Source organism: Miscanthus floridulus, chromosome 18, assembly GCF_019320115.1.
Source record: "Miscanthus floridulus cultivar M001 chromosome 18, ASM1932011v1, whole genome shotgun sequence".
In the NCBI taxonomy this organism is placed as follows: Eukaryota; Viridiplantae; Streptophyta; class Magnoliopsida; order Poales; family Poaceae; genus Miscanthus; species Miscanthus floridulus.
The window spans coordinates 21,815,843-21,828,716 of NC_089597.1; the positions used below are offsets into that span (position 1 = coordinate 21,815,843).

Below are 12,874 nucleotides of genomic sequence, written 5' to 3' on the forward strand. Positions count from 1 at the left end.
CTCCCCGGTGTATTTGATGATTTTGGTGGGCGGCCAGAAACGTTGTGGGAACGGCGCTTTCCAGATGCACAGGCTGAAGGCCCGAGGCCCTGGGCCCTCGGGGCTAGGGCTCCGGTCGTCCGGCCGGCGACTGCGCCTGGGGCGCGTTTTGCCGGTTCCCTCAATGGTTTGGCCGGGATTCGTGGCACCTACCGCTGTATGGTGGATATCGTTATTACGTTGGGATCGATGCTGGTTGCTAATGGCGCTACGGGCGTCCTGGTGCGGATCGGGCCGCTCGTGTACCGATGGTAGGTGTGGAGCAGGCGCCCGGCCGGACCATGGCGCGACTACCGCACTCCGAGCCGGTGTTGGCAGCTGTAGCGGCGAGTGAACGGAGCGATCCGTCTAGTGCATCCCCGTTCCCCTGGTGGGGAGAGAGGGCGTACGTCGGAGTCATGACGTGGAGCTTTCCGCCTGTTGGACGGCGGCGGCTTCTACGAAAACCCAGAGGTTCCGGTAGACTGCCCGCTCCTGAGGGTCGATGGGCTCGGGAACACCGCGTAGAAGCATCGCTACAGCAGCGATATTCTAGCCAGCCCGGGCGAATTGTGGGACATTGTTTCCCTTGTTCACGATGTCACGTTGGACCTGACGGGCGCGGCCCTGGGCGCCACCCGCCAGGCCATGTGCGTGGGGCGCGATGCGCTGGGCCGACTCAGCCGGCGCAGGCAGCGGTTGGTTCTGCTACCATTGTCGCAATTCCTCGGCATACGCTTGAGCGGACGCGAGGGCCTCCGCATGCGGGTTCGGAGGGGTGTGAGTCTGTGCAGGTTCCACAACGACCGGCGGCTATCCTAAGGCGTCCGCCATGGCGCACTCCCAGGACGGACAGTGGCATGGTGCCACGTCGCCGATGCTGGAATCGTCGCTCATGCCCTCACCGTCCAAGGGTTCGTGGGAAGCGGCAGGAGCGCAGCCTACCATTCCCACAAATTCGGACGTGAGGGCGAAAGGCGCCAGCACCCTTCGGAGTCCCCAGGCGTACGTATCCGCAAAGGACGCGAGGCCATAGGGGAACCGATCGTGCGGTGTTTGCGGCATGGACGACACAGTCTCTCCGGGTGCTCGATTGGGGATAGTAAATGAAGAGTAAGTAGCGGTACGCGTATTACTTACAACGAGGTTTGAGCAGAGAGTTTGCTCGGATAGAAGCACAGATGCCGCGCCGTCGATGTCGCGCATCCCGGAGTCGATGGAGGGCGCCCCTTCGATGGGTGCCGGAACGTGCGCCTCCTCACGGAGGTGGAGTATGCCGAGCCGGTCGGCGACGAAGTCCAGGCTTCTAAAGCGGAAGGCCTGAGAAGGCTCGAAGATGGGTGGAACCCGCATCCCGGCGGGGGTGGCGGAGAAATGGGCCATCCGATTATCAAAAAAGTGTTGAACGTACAGCGTCTTCCCCACGGACGACGCCAACTGTCGGTGCAGAAAGTGACCAACTAGTAAATATTTATAGTTTTGTTGTATGTTGTGATCGGAGGTGGCCTAGCACTCAATGACACAGGATTTATACTGGTTCAGGCAACGTGCCCTACGTCCAGTCAGGGTCAGTCGGCGACTTTATTCCTGCGCCTAGGTGCTCGAAGTCTGTAGTGAGGTTACAAACGAGAAGGAGAAACGAGGGGGTATACAAGAGGTTTGGAAGGCTTCGACCGGAAGGGTTGCGGTCGGATCTCGGTGGTACTGCGGTTGTAAGGGGTTGGTGTCGATCTAGTGAGTCTGAGCTTGAAGAAGTCGATCTCCCCTGGTTGGAGGGAGCGCATCCCCTTTTATAGATGAAGGGATGGCTCTACAGGTGAGAGGGGAAGAGTACATATATTTCTAAGTCTTGCTGCCTACGGTGATGAAAACTAGATAATGGTTGAAGCCCCACAATACTGTCGACGTCGTTGTAGGATGTCAGATGTGTACGAAAGGTCGAGCTATCTTCTTCAGGAAGGATGACGCCGGTACCTGCAAAATACTTCTGGATGCCTAGTGACATGTGAGGAGTTGTGCTATGTTCACCCGGTATGGCAAATCCTGGAGCCCATACCGCAATCGGTGTCCAGAGACACGCGGAGGGGGCTTACCATATGGGAGTTTCTAGCGGCCCCTACAATACTTTGTGTCAGGGTGGCTGCAGAGCACTGCTTCGTGCAGGGTATGGTCCCTGGTACAGTGATGTTGACTTGTGAGCCATACCTTGCCTTTCTCCGCACGCCTTCTGGTTCTTTCTGAGCGGGCGTCCCCGGTCGCATGGTCCCCAGTCGGCCCTTAGTGCGCCGGTCGGAGAAGAGCGGTGAGCAGGCTTCCCGCGAGCCCCGGTCGCGGGGTCGGAGTCGGAGGCGGTCCTCGGGTCAGGCTTTCCGAGTGGAGGCCGTGCGGAGGCAGCCGGGGCCTGACGCTAGCGCTCCGATCAGAGAGGCCGTTCGGAGCTGGCCTGAGCCTGAGCTAGTACTCCAGTCGGAGAGATGGGCCGAAGGCGGCCTGTGGTTGAAGCGTGTGCTCCGGTCTGTTGGTTTTAGACTTTCGGGCCGGTCCAGAAGAAAGAAAGGCCGTTTTTCTGGACCGAGTCCTGGTGTGGAAACCGGTCCCCGAGAGACCCCGGGTTTACGAACTCGACACTTTCTCTCTCTTTTTTTTTTTGCAGAACAAGACTAATTTCGATAAATACTATAGACTCTTCCAATAGTTCCAACTAGGGTGCTGTTTGGTTGGACTATTTTGCACCGGAAACGATTCATAATGATATTCACTAACGTTCATTTCCTTTTGGTTAACATATATCGGCGAGACTCGATCCCGTGATATACACTGCGTTTACCACCCACGACCCACACATCACGTCGTAAATAGCACATCGATGCGAATACAGTGTGAATGTGGAAGGGTAACTTTCTCAGGAACTACCGAATTGGTGTGTTCATGAATCATGGCCGTGCGTCTCAAACGGGCGCATGATTTCTTATCTTCCACCAAAAAAGGAACCAGAAAAAAAATATCCTTACCAGCCTTTCCTCTCATCTGAGCCGTTCGATTGCGCATCCAATGGTCTATGTGGTCTGCAGACGGGCCCTTCTCCGAGGTCCGACGAGCAAAGTGGAAAATCGATTTGTCCACATCTCAAGCGGACACCGCCGTGTTGGCCCGGCGTCCCGTAAACGATGGTGGATTATTTACCGTGGGCTGATTTGGTGCGAGAGAAAAACACTGTTCCTGACTGCGATCCTTTACGAGTAAACGAACAGGCTGACCTCTCACCTCGCCGGGGTCCGGTAGCCGCGAACGATGCTCCGCCGCGCCCTCCTCTCCTCCGCCTCCCCACTCCACGGCAGGGCACGAATCCCGAGACCCAGCCACTCTCCTATCCAAGCCCTCCTCCCCCAATGGAGCAGGTACGCCTCCGTGGCCTCCTCCTCGGTTCCGCCGCAGCCGCCGCCGCCACCCCCTCCATCTCCGCCTCGAGGTCCGTCGAGGTCGGGCGATGGCGGTCCCACTGTCTCGTCGCTGAACCCTGCAGAGGTCGCCAAGTTCGCCTCCATCGCCGAGACCTGGTGAGAAATGAGATCCCTCCTCCTTTTTGCCTAGGACGATGAGCTCCCGTGATTTTTGGTAGAATGTCTGGATGAAATTTTGAGCGTGTATGAGCTTGGACGACGGCATGTTTGAGCGCGTGCGCGTATTCGAAAGATGGTGGTGAAACAGCCCCTGTAGCATGGGAGACAAAGTTTAACAGATTAATTGGCCTACCGTTTCCGGTCGGATTTGAATAGAACCTCTACCATCCTTCACTTATTTACTGCCCTTGGCTGGGGGATGGATGTAGACAACGATGCTGGCTGGTTCATATTGTTGCTGGTTCGTGAAGAAGTACTACTGGCTGGTTTGTGTGAGAGAAAAATACCGTTCCGGCTGGAAATTTACGATTGTTTACGACAAGCCACAGCCAAACGAACAGGCTAGTGTTGTTGGATCACTACACATGTTTATGAATATCAGCATGTTGCTAGCTCCTAGCTACTTTCAAGCACGCAGATTAGACCTGAATAACATAGGACTGTTCAGATAACACTGTAACTTATTCTGAATGCTAAAATTGGTAGTGAACTACAGTTGTCTCCTTGTATGTTATAGCTTATTGCTGATGGTGCTATTTCTGGAATAAACAGGTGGGATTCTAGTGGTCCATTCAAACCTTTGCATGTGATGAATCCAACCCGACTGTCTTTTATCCGCTCCACTCTTTGTAGACACTTCAGGTACAGTTCTGCACCCCTTGAACTTATTCATTTTTGTTGATAACATAGTGAGCCGCCTGAAATATACATGAAATCTACTGCCAAGCTGTATTTCTAGTGGTACAAGAATAAATTAAAGGTTGGTTGTCGAAGTTATTTCATTTCTAATAGACTAACCAAATCAGTAACAATGTTCATGAATTTGTGCGGTACTCCATTGCATGTATGTCTGGGCTCAAACTTCTTTGTTCGTACTGTAAACTGACATGGCTTATGAAATAACACACATTATTTGTTAATTTTTAGCTAACTGCTTAAGTGTGCATATTTGTTCATCCAGGAGGGATCCAAATTCATCTAAGCCACTTGAAGGTCTCAAAGTTATTGATGTTGGATGTGGAGGTGGCATTCTGTCAGAGGTAGAAAGCTTCTCTCTGTCAATCATTTATGCGAATCGCTATTGGCACTTAACATAGTAAAGGACCAACAATTTTTTTTATAAAGGAACAAGTGCGTGGATCATTTGGCAACCGTTATAGATTATAGAAGCAGATACTGACATATAGTAGTTGGCATTTTGTTTATTCAATTATTTTGAGTTTGTATTTTGTGCAATGCGCTCATATCTTTATACTACTTTAAGGGGTTGAGTTAGTGGTTGACTGGTTGTGATAATAGGTTCTCCCGTGCACCTTGGTGGTCTTTTGTGGATTGATCTTGTGCATGCATGAACTTTGTTCCTTGGAGGATGTCTTTGGAGAATGGGATTATTAGTGCACACATGTATTCATATGGCTTATGATATACTCCCTCTATTTCAAATTGTAAGTCGTTTTAGTTTTGTCCTAAGACAAAGTTTTCTAACTTTGGCCAAGTTTATAGAAAAATATATTAACATCTAAAATATCAAATAGATGCACTATCAAAATATATTTCATGGTGTATCTAAAGAATTTTGTTTGATGTTGTAGATGTTTATATATTTTTCTATAAACATGATCAAAGCTACAAAAGTGTAGGACAAACCTAAAACGATTTACAATTTGGAATGGACGTAGTAGTTATCTGTGGCTTACACACTGAATTTCATATGTAATTTTTAGATTTAGATCAGCAGATAGAATTTAGCTTCAACATTGCTTGATGAAATCTATTGAATGGATAGGCAAGCTTGTTAAACATTTAGGTGAGGATATTATCACATATATACCCAAAGACTTAGCCTTAGATAGGAATGCTTGGAAGACAGCTATTCACGTGCCTGAACCTTGATTGTTTCTGTTGGGTTTCAACTCTAGCCTACCCCAACTTGTTTGGGACTTAAAGGCTTTGTTGTTGTTGTTGTTGTTGTTGTTGTGAATTTTTTAAACTAATGAAACTCCTAACAGCATTCATGTTACCTACCTGAGAGTAAGAGCAATCTTACTGCTGTGGATTTCAATCATTTATCATCATGGTATGTAGAAAACACGGAAAATGGTTCTTTATTTTCATTTTTCATTGGCTTTGTGACTTTGGATGTGAACCTCAACACCTGTGTTAGTTCAGCTCGGAACATTGCACATGCTATTACTAATTAGTTCAATAGATTTTGCAAATACTGTAAGTAGTTGTTTGAAAGTGTCAAAATTTTATATCCTAATGTTGGTGCAATCCCTTTCGGGTGTTTTGAGTGCAATTGTAGACTGTAAGAAGTGCTTCTTTGTTCTGTGATCAATCTGGAAAAGGGTAATAAAATAATTCTCTCTTTCTGCTGGATTGCAGCCTCTTGCTCGAATGGGTGCTATGGTTACTGCAATTGATGCTGTTGACAAGAATATAAAGATTGCAAGTATTCATGCGGTATGTGCAAACTCTTGATCATGTAATTATTCAGTGAATTTAGATATGTTTGTTTGTCTCAAGAGTTATTTTGGTATCTTATAAGCACAATAATCTGTAACTTCACTATTCCTTCAGTCAATGATTCTTGGTTCTTATCTTCTTAGGCATCTGATCCAACAACTGCTTCGATTGAGTATTGTTGTGCAACAGCTGGTACTTCCCTCCCTCCCTGTACCTGTTGTATTTCTGTTGAACAATGATAGAGGAGCTGCTGAGTTGACCCTGGGAGTTCTTTTCCATTGACACCATACTTTGATGTAATCTTTTTTAAGGAATAAGGTCCTTAGTTCGCATGCGTGGGTTAAGCTGTGCAGATTATTTGCTGTAAACTTTGCTAGTACTTAATGTGGAACAAAAGGAAGAACATTACCTTTCGAATTTTGATATGGGAATGAATTTGGATATCTAAGTTATTGATCCCTGATATTTCTTATGACTGTGACTGGAGGAAACTTATATGAGAACTGTGTATATGCAGAGGAACTGGTAAAAGAGAAAAGGCTGTTCGATGCTGTAATTTCTCTTGAGGTATGCATACTTTTGGTTCCATCTGTATTTATCCTCTCCTTCAAAATAGTATGGAGTAGCCTTTTGTTTTCAATAATACTGAAAAAGAACATTGTTGTCCTGCACTTTATTGCTTGAAGCTTTCCATTTGCGCCATCTTTTTATCTGATTGAGCATAATTACCTATTAGAAATATTAGATCATAGGGTGGCAATACTTTTGTGTGTATTATTCATAAGAGAAAATATGTTTATACTTATATTAGTTCGGTGAAGGGCGGGCCTGGTGCAAGCGGTAGAGTCTAACCGCCTGTGACCGGAAGGTCCCGGGTTCGAGTCGCGGTCTCCTCGCATTGCACAGGCGAGGGTAAGGCTTGCCACTGACACCCTTCCCCAGACCCCGCACAGAGTGGGAGCTCTCTGCACTGAGTACTTATATTAGTTCGGTCATAAGGTTAGATAAGACTAATTTATTTCACATACATCTGGATATTAGCACTGTGTGTACATCAACATTACTCATCATGAGAAATTTGTGAAATCTGAAACAGAATATCAGCATGCAAACTTGTTCTGAACAATAGAATCTTTAAATCATGTGACCACTGCCTTTTTTTTTGTTGGTGTGTGTGTGTGTGGGGGGGGGGGGGTTCATTTAGTTTACAGCGTTGTTAACTAATGTAATTTGGATCTGGAATATGGATTGAACTTTGTATGCTTTACAGGTGATTGAGCATGTCGCTAATCCTTTGGAGTTCTGTGAATCCCTCTCGGCTTTGACAGTTCCTAATGGTGCCACTGTGGTTTCCACAATCAACCGTTCAATGAGAGCATATGCCACTGCAATAGTTGCTGCTGAGTATATCCTCAGATGGGTTAGTGTCTAACATTCTTTCATGTTTTGGCTTCATTTTCTGAGATAAATAAATTTAGTTGGGTAGTCCATTGTGTTGGACAAATATGCTTCCTTAGTGATGTTTTGACTCGAGTGGAACTTGTAGTCTGGACTCTGACAACTAATGCTTCTTATGAACTTGAGCTATAACAAATCAGTTTTTCAAATCTATTAAATATTCAGTTATGTTGTAAAGGAAACATGGTAGATCTATACTTCTATTCTTCCTAACATATGATGTCACGGACTGCACATATAGAGAGTGCCCCTTGTTTTGTGCTGCAGTGACATGTTTCTGTAGGTTCGGTTGTCAGAATCTCTGTAGATCCATAAACCAGTGGTTTACGCCCTTCAAAGTTGGTCTGGTTTGAAGACTTCGTTTCAAATTTGAAACTCTTTATATGATCTAATGAAGAGAACCTGTGAACTAATCCAGTCATCAACTCATCATTCTAATCAAGGCCATGTCAGTTCAGGCTTCTTGGCTTTCTGATTTTTTGATGCCTAGGTTAGAATCCAGTAATGGTCCTGTTAAGATCTCCACTTCTTCAGAGAAACATTCAGTGCTATGATGTTCTATGGTTATACTGTCATAGTTTTTCCTGAGGTGGAGTACTAATGCAGCTTAAGATTGATATCTCATTCTGAGCTTTTGTACTTGCGCAGCTTCCTAGAGGCACACATGAGTGGTCCAAACTGGTTACCCCTGAGGAGCTGGTCCTAATGCTGCAAAAGGCTTCTGTCTCCGTAAGTTTTCAATCACTGTATCACACTGAATTCGATTTCTAAGCTGCGTCGATGATGTCTTGACATCTATTCCCAGGTTGAAGAGATGGCAGGGTTCGTTTACAATCCGTTGAGTGGAGAATGGTCCCTGTCAGATGATATCAGTGTAAACTACATTGCTTTTGGCATCAAGAAGAGCGAAGCATCGTCAACAAATGGCAGAGAAGCAAGTTTATCATAGTTGAAGAAAAAGAACTGACCTTGAATTATCGGTGCATCATTTTCAGAGGACCAAATCATGTCACTGAAATCTTAACGCTAATAAGGATGCAACCAAGTAGCGAATGAGAGTTCCCTTGCCCTTTTTTGTTAGCCTCGGAAACTGGGGCTTGTGGAGTGATGCTGCGTGGAAGGGGCATTGAGAAACCATGTTGACGAGACACGACTGCTAACAAGTAGAGCTAGCTATTTTTGGGGGGCAATGTATTACAAGGATGATTCAGACGGTTTTTTCTCAATTTTGTGGCAATCACTGATGTTCTAAATAAAATACTACTAATACAGTACTGTACGTGAAAACTGAACACGTTTCTTGTCTGGAAATGTAACTCTTTTAATACGGAAAGCGGCTGACTCTAGTTAATTGTTACTCAGTGTGGAAAAAAGATATATGAAGGGCGAGCCTGGTGCAAGCGGTAGAGTCTTACCGCCTGTGACCGAAAGGTCTTGGGTTCGAGTCGTGGTCTCCTCGCATTGCACAGGCGAGGATAGGGTTTGCCACTGATACCCTTCTTCAAATCCTGCACAGAGCGGGAGCTCTCTGCACTGGGTACGTCCTTTTTGTGTAAAAAAGATATATAAATCCTCGCTTACTGCAAAATTAGCAGTTATTGCCATTTCTTATTGAGTGCAAGGCTCTTTTAATTGGCATGGGAATGCTATTAGAGGTTTCTGTCTTCGGTCTAATATAATTGTTTTATAAATAAGAAGATAGTTGTTGCATTGCATATATTCTTCGAGACCATGACGCGGTGACGTTGGCCCGGTGAGTTATCCGGTTCTCCCAGATTGAAGTTCTTTTTTTTCTCAAGGCACCGGCAGGTGTTTTTCAACAACATTATGCCTCTTTCAAGTGTCCTCAACATGCATTTGATTGATTGAAGATGTCAATTTGGCCACATCACCACAGACCGACACTTGTTAGTGATCATGGTTGCTTTTAGTGATCAGATCTTGCCTTTAAGCTTATTTATGATAGACAAAGCAAGAGCTCAACAAAGTACCATCAATGTCTCCGTCAGCTAGAAACACCTTGGTGATGCCATTCTGATTAACGGCTAACTGGAAAGCAAAATTGGAAAACGCTGCATCTGCGTATCTGACAAAACAAATTACTACAAAGCTTTAATAGTAAACTTCGTATAGCTCCTAGAATCCGCGCAAGGAGAACGCCCCTGGTTACTGTTTACAGACGATGCTCCAGTGTAGATCCGCCACGTCGTGTTGCTCCGACCGAAATGCGGTCTTAATTTCTTGGTCTACTCAGTTTTTTTTTTGAGCAAATCTTGGTCTAATCAGTTGAGGGCTGACCCAAGGTTCGTGCGTGTGCAGCCCTGTTTTTGGGCTTTCGTGGTTTCGTGGCCCATCGTTGGCCTCGCTGCCTCCGCCTCCATCTCTCTGTCCGTCCTCTTCCTTTCCACCAGCCGCAGCGCGCGTAGCCCGAGTGCCTCGCCGGTCGCCGCTTCCGCCTCCGCCTCCGCCTCCATCTCTTGGTCCTCTTCCTCTCCACCGGCCGCAGCGCCCGTAGATGCCACGCCCGGGTGCCTCGCCGTCACCGCCTCCGCTTTGTCCTCTCCCTGCCCAGTGCGCAGACGCCGCCACCGGCAGATCTTTGTTGTCTCTTCCTCTTGCCCAGCGCCGGCGCACGTGGGTGTGTTACCTTGCCGTGCCGGTGGCTGTGGCAGCGGACCATGACAGAGGGGCGGTGATGGCCCAGGCGCCGATTAGAGGCCGCGGCCATCGTCATCTCCGTCGGCAAGTATGGGCTCCCCGTTGTCTTCCAATACCTCGCCAGACCTCGCCGCCATCCTCGAATACCTCGCCATCGTCCTGACAACGACAGGTACGTGTACCCTCCTTTTCGATCTCGAATTCTCGGTCTGTTCGATCTCTGCCTTCTTCTCGATCTCGATCTCATTGTTGCGCCCGGATCTGATTTGGTTATGTCTTCATTCCTTATGCGTGATTTCCACGCCAAAGAACTGCTCTAGGTGAAAGCATCTAGGCCCCTAGTTGGATTTCGGTGATTAATGTCAATACAAGATTACCATGACTAACGTGTGTTTTGCAGAGGCAATTAAGTTAGGTCATGGTAATGGAGATCGATTGGGCAATCGAGGTTGTCATGCCCCTACGATGGAAATCGTTTCGGTTTTCAAAGGATGGACGACAAGGTTAAGGATAACTAGTTCTAAGTGTCAATTGAAGTTGGAGAGACGCTTAGAGTAGTTTAGGACTTTGTTTTTCCTTTGGCCGTACTATGAAGGGGGGTATGAACGGGTAGCTTGACCTAGTTAAGTCTAGTGAGTTAGGTGTGGTGCACACTTGTTAAAACTAGCTCTAGGTAGCTCCTATGAATGCCTAAGATCTTTTGGAGCAAACTTCATTCACATATGTTCGGAAGTTGGAAGTGAATGGAGGGTCAAACACTGACCGGACGCTGGCTCCGGTGCGACCGGACGCTGGCCGCAGGGTCCGGTCAGTTCATTTGACTGAGGTGAACAAGTCTGGTGTGACCGGACGCTGGAAGGTCATGTGACCGGACGCTGAGGGCCAGCGTCCGGTCGACTCCAGTAAGGGTCCAGACTTGGGAAAGAGTGACCGGACGCGTCCGGTCAGTGCTGACCGGACCCTGAGGGTTCTGCGTCCGGTCGAGTCCAGTAAGGTTCCAGTAAGGGTTTTATGCGACCGGACGCGTCCGGTCGGTGCTGACCAGACCCTGCCAGCGTCCGATCGACTCTTTAATACTGGTTCGCGGGTTGAACTGACCGGAGCGTCCGGTCATCACGATCGGAGCGTCCGGTCATCCCGCAGAAGCTCATAACGGTTCGTTTTTCAGGCTGGCTTATAAATAGAAGCTCCACTCGCGAGTGGAGCATCTTTTGCTCATTCCAACAGCTGAGAAACACATTTGTGAGTGCCAAGAAGAGTAAGGTCCTAGTGAGGTGTTTGTGATTTGAGAATCCAAGAGAGTAGCCTCACTAGCAAATCAAGAGTAGCAAAGTGTGCATCCATCTTCTCATTAGGCTTCGCGTGGTCAAGTGAGAGTTCGTGCTTGTTACTCTTGGTGATCGCCATCACCTAGACGGCTTGGTGGTGATTGGGAGTTTGGTGTTCACCCGGTGGAGCTTGTGGGTGACCCAACTCAAGTTGTGAGCGGCTTTGGGTGATTCGCCGCGATGGAGTGTCGAAGAATCAACCCGTAGAGAGCACTTGATCCTTGCGCGGATCAAGGGGGAGCTACACCCTTGCGCGGGTGCTCCAACGAGGACTAGTGGGGAGTGGCGACTCTCCGATACCTCGGCAAAACATCACCGCATTCCTTTCTCTCTCTATTTACTTTGAGCACTTACTTTGAGTATTTACTTTGAGCAATTCAATACTTATTTTACATCCATAGAATTGCTTGCTAGAGTAAGTTTGGAACATTGGTTGCGAGGTTGTTGTGCATTAGTTTGGTACAAACACTTTTCTAGGCACACGGGGTTAATTGGGCTATCCGTAGGATTTGATTATTGCAAGAAAATTTAGAATTAGCCCAATTCACCCCCCCTCTTGGGCATCTTGATCCTTTCAATTGGTATCAAAGCCTCGTGCTCACGTTTTTAAGCTTAATCGCTTAGAGCAAGATGTCTCACGGGGATGGGCCTCCTCCTATCTTTGAGGGAGATGATTTTCCATATTGGAAAATCCGCATGGAGGCATACTTAGAAGCTCTAGATGTTGGAATTCTTAGAGCCACCTCCCAAGGGTTCCCAGCACCTAGGAATGCCGCACAACTTCAAGGCGATGAAGTGAATTATGAAAATTGGAATGCAAAGGCTCGCAACACCATCTTTAGAGGCCTTTGCAAAGATGTGTTCAATCGTGTAAGGAACCACAAAGACGCCCATGCTCTATGGTCGGACGTTTGTGCGCTCCATGAGGGAACCAAGAGTGAGCGTGAGGAACGCTATCATCTTGTGATTAAAAAGCTAAATTCTTTTGAGATGTTTCCCAAAGAAAGTGCTAATGAGATGTATTCTCGATTGAATGTTCTTGTAGAGGAAGTCAATGGGCTTGGACTAACTCAAATGTCACCATCCGACGTTGTGAGAAAAATCTTGAGTGTCCTCCCCATTGATAAATATGGGCACATTGTGACCGTGCTACATCAAGGTGATCTTTCCGCCGCTACACCGACACAAATCTTGGAAAAGATCAATGCTCATGAGATGTACATGCACATCACACCACAAGATGGCTTATCCTCTACAAAGAAGAAAGAGAAGGACTTAGCATTCAAAGCTAGCCAAGACAAGGGCAAAGCAAGACTTGAGTATGAG

The 12,874-nt window shown here is 47.3% G+C and overlaps 1 protein-coding gene across 1 annotated transcript; it reads left to right on the forward strand.

Annotated features, from left to right (window-relative positions):
• The first annotated feature begins 3,235 nt into the window (after positions 1-3,235).
• LOC136522058 (ubiquinone biosynthesis O-methyltransferase, mitochondrial-like) lies at positions 3,236-8,849 on the forward strand. The gene is made up of 9 exons (XM_066515847.1): positions 3,236-3,575; positions 4,191-4,280; positions 4,600-4,678; positions 6,024-6,101; positions 6,248-6,296; positions 6,622-6,671; positions 7,375-7,524; positions 8,211-8,291; positions 8,368-8,849. Exons 1-9 carry the CDS (start codon positions 3,310-3,312, stop codon positions 8,509-8,511), a joined length of 987 nt encoding a protein of 328 aa, XP_066371944.1. The 5' UTR covers positions 3,236-3,309; the 3' UTR covers positions 8,512-8,849.
• The last annotated feature ends 4,025 nt before the right edge of the window (positions 8,850-12,874 follow it).